This window comes from Grus americana, chromosome 1 (genome assembly GCF_028858705.1).
Source record: "Grus americana isolate bGruAme1 chromosome 1, bGruAme1.mat, whole genome shotgun sequence".
NCBI classification, from domain to species: Eukaryota; Metazoa; Chordata; class Aves; order Gruiformes; family Gruidae; genus Grus; species Grus americana.
The window spans coordinates 112,134,502-112,158,657 of NC_072852.1; the positions used below are offsets into that span (position 1 = coordinate 112,134,502).

General features: G+C 35.4%; 1 protein-coding gene across 1 annotated transcript in view; it reads left to right on the forward strand.

Moving 5' to 3' along the window:
• NCAM2 (neural cell adhesion molecule 2) overlaps positions 1-24,156 on the forward strand; it is a 317,334-nt gene that overhangs the window by 203,369 nt on the left and 89,809 nt on the right. Inside the window, exons 8-9 of the mRNA XM_054812538.1 lie at positions 2,891-3,036; positions 20,586-20,736. Coding sequence (XP_054668513.1) covers positions 2,891-3,036; positions 20,586-20,736 — 297 coding nt within the window. The remainder of the gene's footprint in view (positions 1-2,890; positions 3,037-20,585; positions 20,737-24,156) is intronic.

Below are 24,156 nucleotides of genomic sequence, written 5' to 3' on the forward strand. Positions count from 1 at the left end.
ATCCATTTGAAGAAGGCCTTAAAGAAATTAGACGATAAGTCTAAGATCAAACATTAAACAGTATTAGTTATATGGTTTAGAACATACATCATCTTGAGAAGATCCTATTGTCTGTTATGTCCAGATGGGGAAATCCTCTTGTTCTGGTAGAAATAATGTAATTCCAAATTTTGAAAATTTCTGACATAAAAAAATATATATGATGCTTTCTTTTTATGAATGATATATCTGCCGTAGGTCTTTCCCTGTTTCTGGGGATCATATCATATCAAATGAAAGAAAGGAAAGAAGAGATTATATTGTAGCCAGGAGACATGGCTATAGAAATAGAGTATCTGAATTATCCAGGGTAGAATATTTCATAGGCATTTGGATGATTCTGAAAGTGACAGTAATACCTGAAGTTATTTTGAAGTTTAACATGTTTATCTTTTATCTCGAATTCTTTTTTGTAGTTCTTTCAAATGATATCCCTTGTTATACTATTGAGGAGAGCTTCAGCTTTTCTCAGCCAAACTGATGTCTTACTGTAATGCATTTGCTTACTACCTTCTACTGTTCCAATAAAGCTGGATCCACTTGACATTTCAAGAGCCCCTGATCTGTCAGGGTATTTTCTTTCTGCACACAGTGTCACTCATCGTAGATTATATCTTAATGAACCAGGATATTAGTGCAGTGCTTTGTTAGGTAAAATATGACTTGTTTTTCATCTCTCTGCTGTAAACACATAATAGCTTATTTGTAATAGTCAAGGGTGAACAGACGGTAGACAAGCAACAGAAGGAGTATGGAGATAAGGAATGAGAAATGAGGCCACCATGGTGTGGTGGGAAATGGATAAAAGAGAGGTAGGTGTTGTGTCTGGATATAGCAAGTTTGAACCTCGTTTTATTGTTTTTATTGGTACTGCTGAATGCAGCATCTGTGAGACAATGGTCATAAATGAAATAGTGGTCATAAAATGAAAAAGGAGACTAGGCATAAGGAAAACATTCTTCACCATGAGGCAGTCAGGCACTGCAACAGGCTCGTGAGAAAGGCTGTGCAGTTTCTGTTCTTGGCATTTTTCAAGATAGTGCTCAACACATGCCTGAGCAGTCTGGTCTGAACAGGGTCTGTTGAGCCTGTGTTGATGAGGAGGTTGGTCAAGATGATGTCCTGGAGTCTCTTCCAACCCAAATGATTCTCTTTCCCCTTTTGATCCACTGGCATAAGCTAATACTACTTTTCTGCATAGCATATACTTTTGTAACACAATTAGAAAATAGATTACCTCTCTGTTTATTGTCTACTTCATAGTAGAAAATAGCCCTACTATAGTAGGGTTTCCTCAAAAGCGAAACTCGGGAAAACTACGTAGAAAATATATTATTTTTTAACAAATGTTCTTAATATTTACAAAGTCAATGTTAAGAGCTGCCAAAATTAGATTTACTCCTGTAAACTTAATTCACTTGTTTTGGGTGTAAACATACTGAATCATATTCTTATTGCATGATTACATGCTAGGTTTGCCAGTGGGATGAGTGTCTCATTCAATGTACGAAGTGGATAGGTTCAGAGAAACTTATTAATGGTTATACATGAGTGAGTATTTAGGGCCAAAACATTTTTTATGAAGCTACTTGAATGCCATGGAAGAGAGTAACATTCTATGCATAGTTCTACAACAGAGTTCTTGTATGACACTGTACAGATAAGTCCTCTAAATAAAAGTGTTCACGTGTAACCAGAAATTGTATTGCGTATGTAAATAACCTGACACAGTACAGTATAGGTTGAGAACTATAGTTGCTGTCTACTTGTGGCTATAAAGTGGAATGATTTGAAGAATGCAAACAATAGCTGGAATTTTTAAATTATATTTTACTACCTATCTACTGAGTAAGTAAGGATTAATAGCTTTGTATCAGAGGGCTCTTCAATTCTTATTAGCGTTAATACCAGTACAATATGTTTGCTATGAGGAGATTTTGTTAAATTCAGTAACTTGTGTAAGGCAGATATTTCTAAAGAAAATTAATAATTCTGTATTTTTTCCAAATAATTTGTATTTGAGGACAAACACAGATTATCATAAAATCAAAGAATGCCTGAGGCAGGAAGGCACCTCTGAAGACCATCTAGACCAACTCCCTGCTCAGAGCAGGTGTTCTAGTGCTCAGTCACCCACTCAGTAAAAAAAGTTTTTTCTCTTCTTAAATGGAATTTCCTGTGTTTCAATTTGTGTTCATTGCCTCTTGTCCTGTCACTGGGCACCACTGAGAAGATTCTGGCTCTGTCTGTACTCACCTCTATCAGGTATTTATACACATGGCTAAGATCCCCCAGAGCCTTCTCTACTCGGAGGCACATTGCTGGCTCCTGGTCACCTTCTTGTTCACCAGGACCCCACTGGGTTTTCCCTGCAGAGCTTCCACCCAGTTGGTCCCCAGCCTGCACTGGTGCATGGAGTTATTCCTGCCCAGGTGGAGGAGGGTCGTGGAAAGGTTGAATCTTTGTTCATTCCTGAAGTGCCAGAGAGCAGCAAGGGCCAGCTGGTCCCTAAGGGACAGCGAGCCAGCAGCAAAGCACACGAGCCCAGACACCAGGGCAGAGGCCTCGTCAGTCAGCGCCCATCCAACACTACCCCAGCAGCGGAGCAGGCAGCCCTGGGGGTATCAGCCAAGCTGAGCCAGGAGTACAGGTCATCAGACGTACAGAAACAGTTGTTGTGCAACTTGAAGTCAGAAAAGTTGATTGCTTTCATAGATGGTGACGTTAAACCTTTAGTTAATCCTAAGTAAACAAACATTAACATGCTTTAAAAAAAAAAAAAAGTGGTTTAAAAGATTTTGACGTGACATTCTTTGTGCAGGATAAGTAATGTAATTTGTATTTTTAACAGTACAGCCTCAAATAATACAACTTAAAAATGAAACCACGTTTGAGAATGGGAAGGCCACCCTCATCTGTGAAGCAGAAGGAGAACCTATCCCAGAGATTACTTGGAAAAGGGCCATTGATGGAATAACTTTCTCTGAAGGTGACAAGGTAAATCAGCCTTTAATGTCTAAAATATCTAAATATGTATTGTCTGGCTAATCTTTTCATAAGCAGAAAATTAATTTAGAGATCGATTAATTCTAGATTCCTCTGGAATTGGAAGGAATTGCTACTTTCCAAGGTAATAAAAAAGACATGGAGATTATAAATTTTAAATTAAAATAAAAAAAACAAAGAAAAAAGCAATTAAAGTGCTGAAAGGTAATTCACCATAGCAGGCCTAAATTTTCATGCATAATCCCTATTAAGGGTCTCAGTTTTGTCTTGGTCATAATGGCTGCCCATAGCCCTTCTTGACTATATTTGGACTCAAAATAATTCTCAAAATGCAGTAGAGCTTATAGAAATCTGAAAAAAAAAATTCTGAATATTTGGAGTTCTTTATTCCCCACTTCTGATGTTTGGGGTTTTTTCCTATTTTTCTCTTTTCTTATATTTTTCCTCACAAGCAAGTAGTCTGTAACTAAAAATTGAGCCCATTTTCCCATTTTGTTTTCCCATTTTCGTATTTTATTACAAAAGTAAGTTGAGTAGAGAAAGATTACAGTATGATAATGAAGAAAGTCAGTTACCGTGGGAATAAGAGCTGTAATTAGATGGAATGGTGAAAGCAAAAGGGAACAGTGTAATGTTATTCCTAACCATGCAGATAACAAGCTGCTTCTACAGAGCTCTTTTTATTTTTCCTTTTTTAAAAAAAATAATTTTCTTTTAGCATTTGAACAAGTATTTTCTTCTTAATTTCCTTACATAAACTACAGAATTTCTCTGTGCTGGTTAAAGTATAAGATGCCTTCTTTCTGGCTGGCTAATTCAGATTTTTTTACTCCAGATAATCAAGCAGCAAAATGGACAGTCTTCTTGCAGATGTTTGCATATTCATAGTTCTTGCTTAAAAAAACAGTTGACAAACCTGTACAGCAATCATGCCAATGAGGGAATTAGATACATAGTAAGTCACTCAGTTTATAGGGAATTGCTATATATTAAGGAATTATATACTTCCATTATTTGTGTTCTGAAGGATAATATCTGGTCTGGTCTAGCCTCTGACTTGACCTTTCCTGGAATTGAGGCAGTTTATATGAAGCTCTGTCTACCATTTTCCTGCTCTGTGATTTCCATTTTGGAGCAACATAACAGTATTTATATCATATTTTTTCTAATAGTTTTGCATTAAAACAAAACAGTTTGTCTCCTCAAATATTTAAAGTCAAAGGTCATCTTTTTGACCTACAAAGACTACACTTGGTTCAAAGGTTACAAATCTAGCCTTTCACTTATGTTTGGAATGTTCCTAAAATAACTTTATGATGTCAGAAGTTGAAAATGAAAGCAAATCGCAGAAAGAAGCTAAAAATATTGGTGCAATTGAAACCTGAAATTTATCGAGTGCTTATATAGGACAGTATTACATTCTTAATTCAAACTGCAGATGTTAAACTATCTAGATGTGTTACTGTAGCATTTTTGGAACTGTGGTTCAACTGAGTAATACTGACAACCAAATTAAAACCTATATTCAGTTTCTACTAGTGTGCTGACATACTATATGCGGAAGATAAAAAGAATGAGAATAAATGTAGTTATATGGTTTCCTTTTGTTCTTGCCAATGAAAGAACTCTGTGTGTATTGTTCATGGGAGAGTTTTTGCTGAATGTTGAATAAATGTCCTGAAATACTGTATATGTTCTTGAGCTATAAAATATGCTGCTGCATTTGCCCTGTGGTCCTCCCAAAGCCTTGGCTTGTGCTTTCCTGCCAAATTAGGTGAATAGGGAACAAAACTGGCAGTGATTAAAATATTGAATAATTGTTGAATACAGCAATGTTTTGCACACAGAAAGAGAAAAGGTGAATTGAAGAAAATGGAGTGTGTTGTAACAGTCTTAAACTGAAATTGTTATTTATATGTGATAACTTTTTTGGTTCAATCACCAGACATACTTGCATAAATATAAAAATTACAATCTATATTCAGATAATTAATCTTTTGAATTTTTTACCAGTTTTAAAACATTTTTTGGTATAGACTTCATCCAACATTTTGGTGAATTAAGAATATCTTTAGGTGATACTTTTTTTTTCCATAGAAGATGGAAGAACTGCTCTAACTATAATATTAACATGATAATGATTAAAACCCACAAAATCTGTTGTTCTTATTTTTTAATTATACTTTTATTACTTTTAGTATGCAGCTTCTCAGTCATGTTATTCTCATTTTGCTAAAATTCAAGTATACCTTGTATGGGTAAGGAAGAAGGCTGAATGTAAGATCATTATAGGCCTGCATGGATTCGAAATGTTTTCTTTCATATGATAGATCTTTTAACCAGGACATAGGCTTTTCTGAGTTTTGAAATGATTGTGTCCAAAAGAATGAAAAATATGCACCAAAGTCATAGATCAAAGAAAGAACTCTGCTAGGCTTAAGGAGGATAATGTTAATGAGTAAGAAGACCATAATTATCTCGTAGGAAAATATAGCTTTGATAAAGGATTTTCAATACATCAGAAGTGGGTATTTGAAAGTTGAAGCCAACTGAGTTCAAGCGAGAAGCAAAGAAGCCTTTTCCTCTCTCCTTTTATCAGTTAGCCTTTGGAACAATCTACCACACAGTGTGTGGTCCCTCTTTCATTGAGAATTTGAAATAAAGGGGTCTTTCCCCTTCCTCTGACCTCTCTTGAAAGTTTAAATGGAAGGTGTTCCAGAAGGTCACATTAGATGACCTCTGTAATCCTTTTATGGCTTTGTAACTCATGCATACATGAGAGTGAGTAAGCCTGTGTAAATGAATGATTATGTGTGACAGAAGGTGTTTGACTCACCCTTAAAGATTTGAAAATGGAAATGGAGATTTAGTCCAAGACGGAGCTTCATCTGCTGCTTCAGCGTCAAGCCAAAACTCTCTGCTTGGTGCATGTGCTCTGCCTCTGCGCTTCTGGTCTCCGACTGCCCAACATTGCACGTCCTTTCCATGACGTGCCAACCTGGCCGTGCCCCTTTCGGCTGTGATTCGGAATGGCGTGTTCCTACAGACCTTTGTGCATCCAGCAGGCCTGGCCCTTGTCCCGGTAAAAAGAGGAGGCAGAAGAATTGCTTTCTGCAGAACAGGAGGGATAGTGATTGGATTTGATTGGCTGTAATCACTTGTAAAAATGGATGTTGGACACGCACACACATATCTACACACATCCCTGAAGGAGAGTATATCCTTATTCTCTGATACAAAAATGTCATTGATTCTTGTGCATACTGCAGAAGTGTGAGGGCAGAGTTTCGTGCTCTACTTTCCTAGTGTCTGATTCCAGCAGAAATATGAAAGCTGACCAACGTTGTTTGTAATTACCATTTCAAGCTCTGTTTTGGAATGCAAATAACTATAACAGATGGGGCTTGATATGAGATAGTAGCTCCACTGTATGCAGCATGTGTCCACAGAGACAGTCTTTACCCTGAAGAATTTATGATCAGAAAGGTCAGAGTCCTGTATCTGATAGTCAGTTTTGATAATGCCTCATGTGTGGTGTAACTGGTTAACAAAAAAAAGAAAGGGAAAAAAAACAATTAAAAACCCCCAAAAACAAAAACAAAGAAACAAACCCCCAAACCCCACAAATGTCTTTGAAATACATCACACTATTCTTCTTGTATCCACAAGTAAAAAAAATCTCTGTTTTTTAATTTTATAGTGAAGACTACAGAGATAGCTTGAGTTCTGCTTCCTTCCATTTACCTACCATTGCAGCAATAATCTGTGTGTCCCTGTGAAATTTCCTATGACATTGTTTCTAAATATTGCAGAGCTCAGACCAATAATTAAATTCTTTTCCAAGTTTGCATTCACTTTATGTTGACATGCAAATGATAACTATTTGGAGCTTATAGAGTTTTTCATAGTTTTCACGATCAGGCAAAAGGTAAAGGATTTGGAGTTTGTTTTGTCTTTTTCTTTGAAAGGTCAACTCTGCTTTTTCCCCAAGGCTGTTAACTCCACTTCAGCTATTACAAATGTTAATAAAAAGAACCTGAATTTTTTTTACTCCCTGTATATGCTATTGTCAGTGCACAAAAAAGAGCAGTGTTACAATGTCAGCAAATTGTGTTGCCTTTCATTTGAGATAGTAATGAGAGCTCTGTTACATTCTTGCTCACCAAGCATCAGCTCTTTATTCAAAATGAATCACCCAAAAAAGAAGAAACATAGATGTATCTAGGGTATTTTAATTGATTGCAGGAGATTTCTTTCTTTTTCTGAGCTGTACAAATCCCATGCTTTGTAAATTACTCTCAGGAACTTTTCTCCTTTGAATAGTTGGAAAAATGTAAGGGGCAAGTCTCCTTGCCTTGTTGAAGAAAATTGTTATCACCTGTTTCACCTACATGTTGTGTGAACAGCTTCTATTTACAATATCATGGAATATTTTTTCTGTTGTAATATTAACACAGGCCTGAAGGCCAGAACAGTTTATGTAGCCAGCTGCAATTGTATTTGGTTAGGCAATTGAGACACTGCAAACAATTCAGTCAGATGACAAAGATTTTTTTAATTTTATTTTTAACCCTAAAATGAATCATGGTGGGCTTCACATGTTAAGGTTATGAAATAGAAGAGTAAGAATATTGTGACTGGAAGAAGAAGGTAAATAAATGGACTTGAGAATGAGTAGAAAGCAAGAGGGTCTCCTTAAATGTTAGGTAGTTAGTACTGTTGAGAATATACAGTTTTATACCCTCTGACATATGCAAAACATGGAGCACGTACGAGCACTGAGTAGCATACTCTCACCAGTCATCTGATCCATAGAAATCTTCACAGGTTTCGGGGGTCTTTCATCTTCTCTACGGCATGTTTGGCTACACCAATATGGAGTTGGGACAAACTCTTCAGTTAACTAGAAGGACCTAGACGTAGAGTGTACAATTTTGGGAGGTGACAGTATTTTAGTCAGAAGATTGATTTTGAAGGAGTAAGATTGTATGCAGTTACAAGTAAAGAGCAGCTTTCCTGGGTGAGCTGAGGAAGCATTACAGTAGGAAAGCTGCAAGCCAGTCGGGATATTTCAAAGTTCTTCAGTAGCCCAATCACTCATCTGAGTTCCATACACTCCTTCAGGTAACAGTATCTGCAGTGATGTGTAAATGAAGCCAAAACTGAAGCCAGAAATTATTTTGATGTACCATAGCCTCTTCCCCAATGCAGGCTTGGTTGGTGGTTATATTGACAACTCAATACTAAATCTCAGCCACGTGGCCAGAGGGCCCTTCAGATTTGTTCCTCTTTTAGGAGAGAAATTAAATGCTCTGTTACCCAGAGCAGACCCAAATGTCTTTACATATAAACATCCATATATGTATTCATGTTGTGTGGATCACTGTATTATTACATTAGCTCAGAATTCTCTCATTTCTGCAAATTTTTTTCTTTCAATAAAACTTTAAGGTCATTTTCCACTGGGACAGAATTAAGTAAGCAGAGACAAAGTTGTTGTTTCTTTAAAGATGACAAAAAGCCAAGAAAATGTAAAATTTAATACCTCTTCTATATTAAAAGCTTAAACAACCTAGGGAAAGAAGGATGTTTATTTACGAACATCACTAATTTAGTCAATTGTTTAACATGATACCTAAACTTAAATTAAGTATAATGTTTTTATCCATTCTGTAAATGGATAATGCTAAGTCTACCTAATTTATATTTCAAACTTAAAAATTGTCTCCTGTTTAATCCATTTGCTTAGGTACTACCTATGCACCAAGTAGATATTTTTGGGTACTTTCTGTGGGTTGTGGTGCTGCATTTACTGGCTGAAATGAAGCCGTACAAGCTTGGAAATGGCCTTTCTTTCCCTTCCAATGTTAGCTTTTTCCATTTAGTCATCAGTGATGATACTCCATCTGTTACACTAATGAAGACTGAAATTATCAGGGAACTTTTTATGGGACAAAATTTCCTATGATACCAGTGCAGCTTGGACTTGAATATTCATTCATTCTTTCCACTTCACAAAAGATCATTTCATGAGCTTCTGCCTAAGTATCAGTTGTATTATCTCAATTGTATTATATTAATAACTGTCAAAGAGTTGTTACTTGTCTGATGAAATAGAGATCCTGCATCTGTTGATGCATTAAGCTATACAGCTACACTTTATAGAGTGGAGTCCTTTGGTAGTGTTCACTGGTGTACTATAGGACATTCTCCAGAAACTTCGGCAATGGTACTTTTTCTAGGTACCATGGAAACTCATAGGAAATGAGCACAATCAATGGCACAATCAACAGTGGAATGCTGGAAAAATGTATTTTTAAATCTGTCAGTAGTTTTCCTGACCTGGAAGGCAGTTTGAATACCCTTGTATATTAGGAGAAAATAAGTATTTAGACTTTTGGAAAAAGCAGGATGAAAGCAAGTGGCCTGGATTCTGTTTTTCAATCTGTTGTTTGTTTTGCTTAACAAATTATCTAAACTCTGTGTAATAATTAGTTCTTAATAATTTATTAATGTCCTTAGTATGCTGCTAAAAAAAACCACATTTCCCTATCACATTTTCACTATACCATCTCCCTGCGTGCATCTACTCCTACACCATTTTCCTATTAATACCAGTTCTCAGATTTCAAACACAGTCAAGTTATGGCAGTTTAACATGACAATGCTGACGGAACAGTGTATGTCCATCATTCGTGATAGTTAGGAGGCTGTGCAACTTAACCTAAAGCATAATGCAAGAGTCTTATTTCTTTGCACTGGCATAAGTGAAGACTGTTTGTACGATCCCTTACTGACAGCTTCTGAAATTCAGCAAACAGTATTTCCTTGGACTGCATAACAGCCATAGGTCTGAGCTCTGACTCATGGTCAAAACAACTCCTATCTATGCATGGACTCAACATGTGTTATTTAAATTTCTAAATGTTGCAATAACATAAATAATGGTATCAACAATAAGATGGTTTTTGTCTTTCTATAAATTTCTGCTTGTACAAATCAAGTTGTGACATTTATTCCAAAAGGTCAATGAATTAATAGCATGTGGTAATCTTTACCTTACTGCAAGCCGATTATCTAACATGCTTTATTGTATCTTATAGGTAGCTGATATGTCATGTTAAAGCCCTCAGGATTATATTAGTTGGCAAAATGATTGACTTAACATAGTACTCTATAAATGTTCTTCTTAAAATAGTATACAAAAGTGGATATTTAATGTAGAAATTTGCAGTTGGAATACAGTTTTGTGAATATTTAGAATTCCAAACTGAATAAGTACCATTTTACCAGCACATTTCAGAAGCCCCATTTGGAGTTATGGTCTGTTGATCAATATATATTTTTGTTTTGATTTAGAAGATGTGAAAATAAGTACAGAATCTCATCAGAAATTACAGTGGCTTTCTTTAGAACTTTTAAATGTAGGGGGAAAAAGAATTAGCTGATTAGACAAACATAATATTTACAGTATGGAACTTGCAATGTTATTTAGACTGCAATTATCAGTGGTTCCTTGTCACAGATTCAAAGTAATTTCAGTTAGTTACACCAAAACTATAATAATCTCTTCTGAGATAAAAGTATCACTATCTCACCCAAAAGCAATGCTGTAGGCATTTAAAATTAAGACCTCTAAGATACTTAAGATTAATGGATATTCTTTACAGACTCCTGAACTCACAGGTCATCGTATTTAGCAGATATGCCCTAATTATGTTAAAAAATCTTTACAAATTCTGTGTGAAAATTTACAGATTTATATAAACAGATTAGTCCTTTTGTCTTTATTACCTTTATCATTATATTTGTTAAAATGAAATTGGGTGGTCATAAAACATTACACATGCATCATTCACCTTGTAGCAAATGCCAAAATATCAAATAACATGGGGGTTTTTTGCTCATGAGATATTCTCAGTAAATGTATTTTTGGCAATTTTATTGGTAACTTTGTTTCTTGGATGAGACATTGGGAAGTAGTAGCTGTACAAAAGAGAAAGAAAACTCTTACCCCTACTAGCAGCCCACCAAGAGGCCATTTGCTGCCCATTGTCTTTTCTGCTCCAACGTGCGTCCCTCCCACAGGCTTCAGTTCTTCAAGAACTGCTCCAGCGTGGCTCTTTTCCACAGCGTACAGTCCTTCAGGAACAGACTGTTCCAGCGTGGGTCCCCCATGGGCCACGGGACCTGCCAGGAGCCAGCTTCTGAGTGGGCTCTCCACGGGCTGCAGCTTCCTTCAGGGCAGGTCCACCTCCTGCAGCGTGGGGTCTTCCGTGGGCTGTGGCGTGGATATCCACTCCACCACGGACCTCCGCAGGCTGCAGGGGAATCTCTGCTCCAGTGCCTGGAGCACCTCCTCCCCCTCCTTCTTCTCCCACCTTGGTGTCTGCAGTGCTGTTTCTCACTTTTTTCCTCTTCTTCCTCTCCTTCCTCACCCAGAAACTGATCACCTTCCTCCAGGCCTCCCTCTCCCCTCCCAATTTGCCTGTATACTTGAGAATCCTAGAGCTGGGACTAATTTTTTAGCTGTGATTAATTTATCCACGTGGTCTCTGCAGTTTATGTGTTGTTACAGATCTATTTCTTCAGCAGGGTATATGCATAACTTCTGACAATTTAATTTAGTAATTCTGCAGTTGAGTAGGAAAGCTATAGATTGCTTCCAGGGTTTTGTTTCTCAGTGATACTTTCCGTAGCAGAATGACATATGGTTTTTTGTGCTGCCATGTTGCAATCTTTGCTTCCCAACGTGTTTCAAACCCTAGTAGCAGCACATTCTTCCATAATAGTTTCCACCCAATTTGACTGATATGTTCAGCATAATCTTTTATTTCTATCCATACATATAAATACATTTAGAAATGTAACTGGAGAAACTTTACTGGATGATACCAATTAAATAAAATAACTTGAAAACAAATATTTTTATACCCTTTCAGATATGTCCATTTTCTTCATTTTGCTTGCTACTGCAATAAATTCCTGATGTTTTTCTGTTGCAAAAAGCCCTACAGAATTATCTGGGTTTGTGAGCAAAGACCTCTTGATCTGTGAGATCTGGATCTGTGTCCTCCTGCAGACAATTCCCCTGCTTCTCAGGACTCCAGTTATGCATTTCTGGCTTTCTGTGCCTTTCCTTCCCTAAGGAAGCCTTGTTGTTTATACGTTGCCCTGCAGGGCTTCGCCTCATCCCAGTTTCCAGACAGACTTCCTGTCTGCTGTCTAGCCATAGTCATTTTAATAAAATATACATCACCTTTACAGAAAACTGGAAAAGATCCCAAGCTGCATACAACTACTGAACAAACCAGTAAGAGAAACTCAAATCGTAATCCTTTTTTTTTTCTTTTCTTTTTGTTTCCTTTCCCCAAAGAAAGCACGTTGTACTGCTCTGTATGGGCTGTTCTGTGGTATATGACTGCATACCTTCAGCACATCAGTTATTCCTGCAACTAAAGCTATAAACTGTGTCATGGTTTGAACCTGAATTCTATCAAAATGAAATGAATGTCTATACAAATGCAGTAAGCTCAATTTGAGATTATTGGAGTAGTTGTCATTTTAAAGGTTATTTTATATTCTTACTGAAGAGTTTTGTGAGCAAGAGGGGCATACAACCATATTTATCCAAGAATTTATCAGTCCAAGTAATGTTTTATCAATTTAAACAAAATAAACTATTATTCTTAGTTCAAGCACAAACATACAAACACTTTAATCCAAGTTAATCTAAGTAATACAGAGAAAAAAATTAATGTTGCAGTTAAAATTGTTATACAAAAGCTTCCTAGTTTTATTTTCATTCTCATAGTCATCTGTCCAGTATTCCTCTGAGACCTGAGGTTGACAGTGCTTATTTTACTTTAAAAAAAAAAAAAAATAATGGAGAGAATGGTTGACAATTCATCAGCATCCTAAATTCTTCTCAAGGAGAAAATACAAATGACTTAACCTCCCACCCAGACCCCTTAAAAAGAAACCTAACCAAAACCATCCTTCCTTCCCTGCCTTGGGTCAACTTTAAGTTATTTTTGTCCATTTTGTACTGCAGCCAGCTTACATGCTTTGTCTTCATGGGTTTCCAGCTACAAGTTGTTTTGGTTTCTTTTTTTTTTTTTTTTTTTTTGGTGTTTTCACCTGTTAGTTATTAAAGTTACAGAACTGCTTCCTCCAGTCCCGATTAAGATACAGAGCTAGTGTTTGTTGGTTAGACCTTTGCCATATATGGTACTTCACAGAATCACAGAATGGTTTGGGTTGGAAGGGACCTCAAAGACCATCTAGTTCCAACCCCCCTGCCATGGGCAGGGACACCCTCCACTAGACCACGTTGCCCAGAGCACAGAGCTAAGGAGACACTAATTCAGGTATTTACCTGATGACTAGGGACTCACAATCATAAAGCAAATTGAAATCATCTCAGACCAAGGCAACCCCTGGCAAGTCCTGAGACCCTGCACCGCCGGAACAGTGCAGAGCCTTTACTAGTAATAGGAGAATAATATAGCTCTGTATGGGCAGTTTGGTGAAGTACAGTGGTATAGTTTCACTGTACTAGTTATTTTTATGGCTGAAGTAATGTTTACTTCAGGTTTGAACTGACCCAAACAGAAACAGGACCAGGTTGAAGTTCCTGCTTGTTGCTACTGATGCTGTCTATATTTAATAGTGATTATTCTTCTTCAGGTGCATGGAGATTGAGTATCACTGAAGACTAAATTGTAGCAAATCACAGCTATTTTAAGTCTGAGCAGTCCTAGATCCCATACTGATACACGTTTGCAGCCCTATGCTTATGCTAGGGTCTTCCCTTACTCATTCTTTGCAGGAAGACCTTATGACTCCAATTTGCACTGAAATTACAAATGCATTGCTACCATTTTAAAGATTTACAAAGCTGGGGTACAATCACCTGTGTCTCATTCTCAATTATCCAAAGAAGCAATTTAAAATAAGATTGAATCGTCTAAAGTAAGATGTAATTGTGTAGTAAAATCATTATTTTTAGTGGCTGTTTTATGTGAGGTCTCTACTGAATAAGAACATTGTGCTTAATGGTCTTATTCCTGAGAATTTTGCTGGTCTGAATCCATCAGAGTCACCCATGTTAATGGCATCATAGCAGTATTGGAGTAGCTTCAGATCAACAAAATTCGTAGGAATAAAACCATTAAGTACAGTATTTGTCAGTGAATCAGAGTTTCTAATTGTAAAGTACATATGTAATTATTACAGTTGTAATACTTCTGTTACAAAAACTCATTTGTGTTTACTATTGTTATTTTTTATGGCCAACACTAATGCTTGTTTTCCTCTAAAAGCTTTTTTCATATGATGCTAATATTTTTGCTATTAATAACCATCAACCATTTCTTTCTTGTGATTTGCATATTTAGCAGAAGTAATCTTGAATGCCTGATCATCATATTTTCTCTCTTTATTATTTTTCTTTCATACTCTTTTGTGAGTGAAAACCAATCAAGGTCTTAGTAAGTGGTTTTGGTGTATTGGACATCCCGTATCATCTCATTACATAATAACTTAAGTTTGAAAGAAATGCCAGCATGAATCAATCAAATATCAGTTCATCAATCAAATATCAGTTCATAATTTCTAAAAGTTATACGAAGCTTTCAAGAATACGTTTTTCCTGAGACTGTACATGCTCTTAACAACCTGCATAGAACCCACTACTATTTCCAATCTGAATTCTTTAAAAGTAACTGCTATGTCTGCAGATGAACAGAAAATCAAAACAACGATTTTTTTTCCTTCAAGATTAGTTTTTTGTGACTTCCCTGGTGTTACACTATAGATCTGCAAACAATAGGTTCTTCAATAATTTCTTCCTTGTGGAAAACAAATTCCTAACAAATTCAGGAATATACAGCATGCAGACATATATACTTAATGAGCTGCAGTTCTAAAAGAATCACAAGGTCTCCTGTAAAAATCACAGAAGTCCAAGACACTGCTGTAGCATTATTCTGATTCACTGGACTTTAAGACATATGCACGTAGCAATACTCTGGAATTTTCTACTGTCTCCAACAGGTGCATGGATAGAATACATTTACCTGAAGAGAATGGGAAATATTGTGAATGTACCATCCATAATCCAGAAGGGAGCTTCCATCAGCTTCTACACGATGATGGCTGTTGTGACTAACAGCCCTTTCTCATCATCAAAGGTAGATTTTCAGACTAGGAATTGCTGGTCACTTACATTTAATAGACTTCTGGAATTTTATCATCATTTAGTATCAGCATGTCAGGTTACCAAAGTTCTTATCTTTCGTGCCCTTTCAAGGAACAGTTTCATAAGAAATTATTATCTGCTTAAATCCCACATATAAGAAACATCAGCCTGAAGTATGTGATCTGAAGTTTTCCTCTCATGTGGATATCAACACAACTCAAAATCAGAAACCTTCCTAACAATATTGTTATTCATGAAATTCCAAAGATGATTCTATTAATCAGTATTTGTTTTCTCCTTGAAAATTCAGTGATGCATACTTGGAACATGACCAAGATAACGTAACGAGTTGGCAATTTTTGACAATTTGATCTGAAGAAGGAAGAACTAGGCATAAAATTAAAGCAGGTTCTCCTTTTTTCTTTTTTTTTTTTTTTCCTCCCCTCTTTTCCCCTAGCCCCATGGGAGGATCTTCTATCATGTACATCTGCAGCAGCTCCTTTGGAGGAACTTGAAAAAGTCCTGCAGTTTTTACTCAAGTTGTATGTTCTCACAATGACTGTTCTTGAGTATGTTGCATTGTGTTTTACAAAAGAAACAACACTGTCAATTCCAAGCCACTGTTTCTTCATCTTTTCTGTTGTTAACACGTGCAGCGCACGTCCAAAATAGCACTAAGGTGCACAAAGTGTCAGAAGACGTATTTGGTAAGCATGTGACAGCAAAACTGAACTGCTGTGGTGTAACTATGGACAGTAATGGCACTTCGATCCCAAATAAGCTTTAAACATAAGAAGAAAAACAAATAAAGGTATTTCAACTTGTCTAGATTTTAAACGTAGGGATTTTTTGTTTGCAGTCTTTCACTGGGACTTCAGGGGATGAAGCAGTACTTTGCCAGCCAAATGGTAGACTCTGTAGGAGGGAAGATAATCAACTCAAAGTCACAGCTGTTGTAACCATCCAAGTAATATTATCAAAATCCAGCTACAAACGAGTCACAAATTTCTGCCTCTGTTCTCACCTTCCACTCTTGCTTTCAGCCAACTCAAAATGCACGTTTTGGCAGCCATACAACTTCATCTCATTTGGTGCTACAGTTCCTCAGTGGGAGTTGGAGAAATGGTTGATAAATCAAACTCAACCACTAATCACACCATCCACCTCTCCCCAAGTACAGCTTTCTACAATTGAAAAAGAATGACAATTTCTAAGCATCATAATCAACTAATTCTCCCCTTCTAAGAAATTACACTTTTTGTACTACAATGGCAATAGAATTGTGCAGATTGAACACTCCATGGTACCTGAATGTTATATCCCAGAAGCTGTTCTTGTCTCTTTGTGGATGTTGTAGTCTCATCACATCCCTATTCTCTCTAGCAATCATACTCTGAAAACCGCATACCTCCTCTGCATGTGGAACCCTTGAAATATACTATCATCATCATTCTGGTACTGCCTTGGGATCTCTGGAACATGGTTTTGGAGCTGTGCATCTACCAGTCAGGTCAGCCTCAGCTGGTCAGGACTTTGGGAATATTCACGTGTGGAACTACAAAACATCTGAGAAGTCAGGGGAGCAAGAGTATGAGAGAAAAAGCAGGTAGTAGAATAGCATATGTAGCATGACAAGAATTTTATAGAAATAGAAATATATATTTACTTTTACAGAATATGTAGAATTAATCTCAAGTGATGAGATACTTCCTATTTCATTATTGTTGTAGAGTTCATTTGGGTTAAGCTACATATTCTGAGTAAGTATATTGCAAGTGCAGAAAGTTCTCACCCTTTGGTGGTTTTTTGGTGGGGTTTGTGTTTTTTTTTTTTCTTTCAGAAAGCACTTTTTGATACTTTGGAGGTGTCATTATGGGTAATTTTACTTGGAGACCTCTGTAGAACAGTTTTGTTTTCTTTGACAATGACAGAGAACTAGACTGCTGTCAGTATTCAAAATAAAAGGTGTTTTTTGGTGAAATGTTAAATTCTTGATCTAAGGAATATGTCTTTCAGGTGGATAAAATCACAAAGTCAGTTGTACCTGAGCTGTACCTATCCAAGTCTCTGCTAAAAATCGGTCAATTGTGTTTTAGCTTTATGCTGGTGATTAGGTTGTAGGGGGAAAAAACCCACCACCAAACCCCCTCCCCCCTCCAACCCACTTCAATTACAATTAGTGAAATTGTACATGAGTCCATCTGCAAAATAGGACCAAGGAACAGGACTTCTTAAACTGTTCATGAAGAAGCCACATGACAAAAAGCATTCTGAGCAATGCAGCAGAAAACATGTATTTTACATCACTTTATAAGCCGTTTCAAAGAGACTATTGTAATAATTTTCAGAAAGTTTTGAAAAAGTAGAAATTAACTGTAGTAAATATGTATTTTTATGATCATTTAGGCCAAATATTCTTGCCTACAATTGTCACATTTTATTTGCTTTTGTGGACTTTGCTTAACTTAGTAGATCCCTCTCAAAACGCTTCTTACCATATATTTGGTGATGAGAATAGACGATGTGGTCATGCAAAAATGTCCTATCCTTCAAAGTGTTTATGAGGTTGTTTTTTTCCCTAACTATAAACCTAAGGAAAATTGTCATCCATATTTAAATAATTTTTTTCTCATACATGAGAACATAGGCAAGTTATTTTGAGTACAGACTAAATGTGTACATATCAAAGTAATTTTTTCTAGCAGTATTGGAAAACAATTAAACTAAAAATAAGATTGAGAAGTTACTGTAAAAGCTATTTAATTTTAAGGATCTTTTTGCTTATTTTCATTACCTTTTTTTAAAACATCAGTTAACACTTGTATATGTGCTTTGGAATGTATGGAATTAATTATAGTGAAATATATAGTGAATTATACAGTCAGTTATAATATTTGGGATTACTATTGAACTGATAAAATTTTCCTTTGTTACGAAATTCAAAACAGCACTGCAAATTTTATACTGCTGTAAAAATACCTTTAGTGACTTTAGTGAGCATTATAAATAATTTAATTCTTTTGAAAGGAATTCTGTTGACCATACTGCCCAGAAGGTACAAACTAGTACATGTTTTTTTTTCAGAGAATAAAGAATTACCATTTGGAATATATATGTTTTTAATTCAGGTTTTTTTTCCTCTTTTTCATATATGCTTCTAATAACCTGTTTACTGGAAACAGAAAATTGAGCTAGCTGAATAATCTCTGATCTAATTAGGAAAATCATGATGAAAGAACATCAGTGAATGTGTTGTTACAGCTATAGGTCAATATAATTTCACAGTAAGAAACTTTCCATTGTGCAAGGAGAAAGTACTATGAAAAAAATTGGCTCCTCGTTGTAGGTTTGTGATACACAATAAGGAAGGGCAAAGAGAGTATTTTTCTGAAAATACCTGTTCCCTACTACTACTCTCTATTGTATGGAGCTGCCTTAGTGCTTTAGGAGGTCAGCTCTTAATGTATCACTAATACAGTATTTAGTACTGTATCTGTGATTCATAGTCACAGGTTGCTTCAGCGTATGTCTCCTTGCAGATTCATATGTGACTTCTTAGGGAAATATTTGTAATCAAGGTGAAATCAGAAAAAAAAATGCTGAAGTGTATGTATCTTTTAGGTAGGAATAATGTAGATTTACTATTGTATTACATACTTGATGCTTTTAAAAAGAAGCAAATAATCCATAGATAAATAATACTGTTATAAACTATATCGTACAAGGTACTTGTAATATATATATATATATCAGAAATTAGAAGGCTATTTAGTGTTTTGTTTTAAAGAAACTGCATTTTAATTATAGCAGGAAATCCTTCCAAAAACCATGATATTCAGTACTGTAGCATGTTTACTAGTCACTTCATAACTTTTATCTTTCCTTTTTTAAAGGTATAATGAAAATAGAATTTTCAGCATTAGAAATGACGTAAGAGATAACGAAGTGGTCTTGGTTACTAATTTCTACCAATCCAGAGGGTTTTAGGTTTGCTCTTGCATTAGAATTCCATAACTTTAATTTATGTACCTATGCTTTGAGGTTTTCACAGGAAACAAAATTCAGTGTTCTTGGATTCTGATGTGGGATCAGAATACTTTTCTTTCCATAGAAATTGTAATATACAAAATGTTTTATACAACTGCTTTATGTCAGATACTTTAAGATATAAATTGTGTGCATGTTTCCTGTATTCAGTGAAGAAACAATTGTACAGAGTTAAAAGCTCAGTCTCTTATGTATCAGCTGCCACTGAGTGAGTATTTAGTGTAAATAGCAGTAAACTTGAGTGTATATATTTATAGGATTGGACATTAAAGCATGTTTCAAGTTTAAATTGTGATACAGTGAAATAGTTACTGGTTTTCCCTCCCTTCCTCAATAACGAAGGTAGGTAAATATAAGTATTTTTATTGGCTTTTTTTTCTCAAACAAAAAAATGTGAAACAAAGAAGTAAAGCAAGTTTCCCAAGGTTACAAAACAAGTAAAGAGCAGAACCAGATTAAAAATAACTTCTTTTTCCTCAGATATACTATTTCATGAAGAATGAAGATTCCAGCAGTGGGGGGTTTTTATCTGTTTTATTTAATTTTCCCTAATATGTTATACTCGTGAAATTCAAATAGTTTTGGGGGATGGGGTGGGGAGGTGTTATGGATAAGGATCTTTATGAAGTTGCTAAATATAAAATCTATGTTCTAGAAAATCAGAAGGCAGCATTCATTTTTCTCCATTGCCTTTTTCCATCCAATGATATGGAAATGAAATCCAGAAATTCCAGTTACATTTATGGATCATGTTTTTTAACAATTGTGAGCTTGTGACAAGAAAATGGGAATAATGAAAATAAATGTATGACTGGATTTGTGTTTTGATCATTGTTTGAGGGGTATTTCTATTCCGTTTCACTGTCACATTATTAAGGACAAGAGAGAGAATGCTAACTGTAATCTAGGATATTAGGATTTTACTTTTAGGCATTTTCATTAACTGCAGCATCATAACAAAATGAGTGAGATCATAAACATGTTTTGAATATGCAGTTCACTATTCCAGTCATAAGTGGGTACATTTTGTGGTTTACTTTGACAGTGTTCCTTTAAGCATGTACTTATTCCCTTGATTATAATGCCTAGAAACACAATATCTTTTTCTATATTTTTTAAAATTTATTTGACAAATTTAGAAGTTGTTTAGCTCTCAGTAATAGCTTCACCATAGGTGAAGAGATGCTTTCAGTCATTCTTATCAATGGTGTTTAATATATAAAACATACATAAATATACATATATATATATATATATAAAACCTTTCTTTTTCCTGAATCAATGTAAACAGAGCCCAGATGGCCGTATAGAAGTCAAAGGGCAGCATGGAAAATCGTCACTGCATATTAAAGATGTGAAGTTGTCAGATTCAGGGAGATATGACTGTGAAGCTGCAAGTAGAATTGGTGGGCACCAAAAGAGCATGTACCTTGATATTGAATGTAAGTTCTAATATTTTGTTTTCTCTTTTAAATTTGTTTTAAAAGAAAAAAAAAAAAGTACATTCTTAATGGAAAGTCAGTTTTTCCTGGTAATTCATGTTTAAACTTGCATAATTTAAGAAAGCATGTCCTTCTATGGTTAATGATACTGAATTCTGTGGAGGAATCCTGTCTTTTCTGAAGCTGACAAGACCCTTGTTGGTGACTTAAGCAGGACAGGATTTCATCTGACATCTGATATTCCAGTGGTATTTCTCACTTACTTCAGTCTAAACTTAATAACTTCAAATCTTCGGTCTATTGCAGACTGCCGTGGGTGAAAAGTATTCAGTGGGATAACGCAAGGATTGACTTGAGCAACAGCTCAGTCTTGAGCTTAACCTTCTAAGATTCAGCAAAGTCTTCTGGGTTTTTTTCCTAGTTCTCTGTTTCACTAATCCCCAACAAGCCTCTAGAACTTCTTATAACCCCTCCTGGAGTTCACAAGTTTGTGAGAGTCTCTTTTAGACAGGCTGCTTTATGGACAGGCTGCTTTATTTAAAGCTTTTGGATTTTATCCATGAGAGAAGGACATTATTTTTGCTTAGAGAAGAGTCTGATGCTATAGAAGCCGATCGAAGGATATAAATTTGAAATATACAACAATTCATTGGAAAATTGTCTCTTCAAACTGTTCTTCAAATTCGTGAAGCAAAAGTCTTCAAAAAATGAAAACAAACAAAAAACCCCTTCTTTTATATTTCATCTTTCTATTTTGCTAGAGATTTTCTAGATACATTTGTTCTACATTTGCAATATAGCTTGAGTGAGCCTGTTTGAGATGATCGAGACTCTTAACAGAAAAAGTCTTTCCATTGGGAAGACAGAGGTTGGAACAGGATCTGTGGCACAGAAAGATAAGTAGCAGTTGCAGACTATCAGCTGAGTGATTTCCTGAGGAGTTCTGAAAGTGACTTCAGTATACAGTTGTGTTTTCCATCTTTTTGGCAGGCAAGCAATGCATTATGACGTAGGAAGTAAATCTGAAAGGAAAATGGGAAATGGTCAAAGTTATAATTGGATATTGGGAACGGAGAGATTTGCCAACCCAGCAGACCTAAGAAATACAGTATTTATTAATAGCTTTAACATCGCTATTCTTCAATAAATAGACATAAGAAGGGATTTGAAACTTTGCAAAATGTTATTATTCTTTTGGGAACATATTAATTTACAATATTTGTTTCTTTAATGATTGCACTGGTGCACTGATATTTATTTTATATGTATATAAAGGAAAAAAAACCCAAACAACTAGATAGAAATGCAAGTTCAATGAAGTTCCTGTAAAATTTCTGTAAAATCCTGTCCTACTCTACACATACTGATATGAAATACATTGTTTGATTAAGATTATGTAGCCATTATGTTTTAAAATTAAACCTTTTGTATTCAGAAGAGAGATACAGGATGCACCACATTTTATGAAACATGGGTGATTGAAATTTAATAATTTATTAGCAGCACAGAATTCATACTAAAGGGCATAACAAAATCTCTGAATTGATACAATATGTTATTATGGTCCAAGACACCTTTCAGGGGAAAGTTTTAGAACAGATGCTAAGAATTTAAAAGTAACATTCTCATTTTGATATGGCAGACAATTTTGAATACATGCGGGAACAATCAAATATAGTGTACAAGAAAATAGAATAGCATATTGTTTTAAGTCATAAGTTATGCCTTGGTAGACACTACAAATACCTTTTTTATGAAGCAGGTGTCACAGTTATCCTTCATTCCAGTTATTTCACTTCGTAAGTTGCAGGCTAGAGACTTTCAGCAAAAGATAGAGGTTCAAAAACTAAACAAATAATTTGTATTCTCATAGTAAAATGGGGAAACAGGGAATTGTTACGAGATTCTTTGAAGTTGGTATTGAATAAATGATTTGACTCTTCTTGTATTATTTTCCAGGTGATATTTTTGTAGCATGTAAGTTGTCATTAGAAACATTGCGATCAAGTTTTTTACTTTTTTTTCCCAAATATTCATTTACAAAATTGCATTAAACTCTTTGAAATATTTTAATTGTCACTTCAATTATTTTGGGTTTGTTCTCTTCAAAACCAGTTTTGAGAAGAATTTTTTTGGGTATGGCTGGCTCTTTGCATAATCACCAGTGAGTCATTTGAGCAGAATTTTTATTACTTTTAATAATATTCCAGTATAAACTTCAATAAGTATTGTAAAATTAAGATATAACTAAATAAGCAAGACTTAATTGTTTATCTTGTTCCATAGCTCCTAGATAGGACTAATCAATGCACCTATGCCATTCCGTAAGTTAATACCAAAACTATAGCATTTTTCTTTATATGTTTTAATAGATTTGACAGTTTGTATACTCAGGAGAGGAGCAAGCTCCCAGCACATCCTTAAATGTCAGTGCAGTTAAACAGGCCTAATGGAGACACAGAGCGCTCTGGTGTCACCGTCTCATCCTTTTACTTACTGACCCCTATCAGAGACTTAAACTGACAGTAGGATTGCATGGAGTTTCTGTACTTTATCCTTGTTCTCTGTTGGGGTTGCTCTTGATGATAAGAGCATTTCTCCAGGACAGGAAGAGATTATCAGGTTTGATACCAACTGGGCACAGTTAACCCTGCCTTTTATCTGAAGTAAATACTAGACAGACATGAATTGTAGGGAACACAGAGACATTTATAAGGATTTCTTCCTACAAAGTCAACTTTGTATTTAGTTATGTTTAGTTTTCCTTATATTAAGTATGAAAAATAAATAAAAATGTTGAGAGATAATAGATATAATATAATGCAATGCAATATAATACTGTTATAAGTATTATTTACTAATGGATTTCATTAACTGCAAAATTTGATTACACACATGAAGCCTAGTTTCTACTGCATCATCATCAGCTTCATCATCATCATCATCATAGAAGTAACTGATTGAAAAGTTCCTGAGCGATGGCATATATAATGTATACTAGGCATTGGGTATTAAGATCTGTCTATAGTGATTATCTGTATATTTATCATGGACAAATAGCTATATCTTTTTTTAAGGAAAACCATGATAGAAATAGATAAAAAAATAGATAAAGCAGGAGATACTCTAAGATGAGGTTTTCAGAAGGACCTGAGGAAGTGAAATGTACAAATCCCAGTGAATTATGACTTGATTTGTAAATATAAAACAATCGAGTGCCTTTCAAAGTTACAGTTTTCCTATGCAGATGTTTACATTTCTATATGGTATTTTTTGTCTATTAAGCTGAGACATAATTATTCTGAAAAATATATGCTAGGGATATAAAGGAATTTTTAAAAGCACAATACAGGCCAGACTAAAAGAAGAAAAATGCTGATGAGACAACACATTATTTCTTGGGATCCACAAGTTATTCAC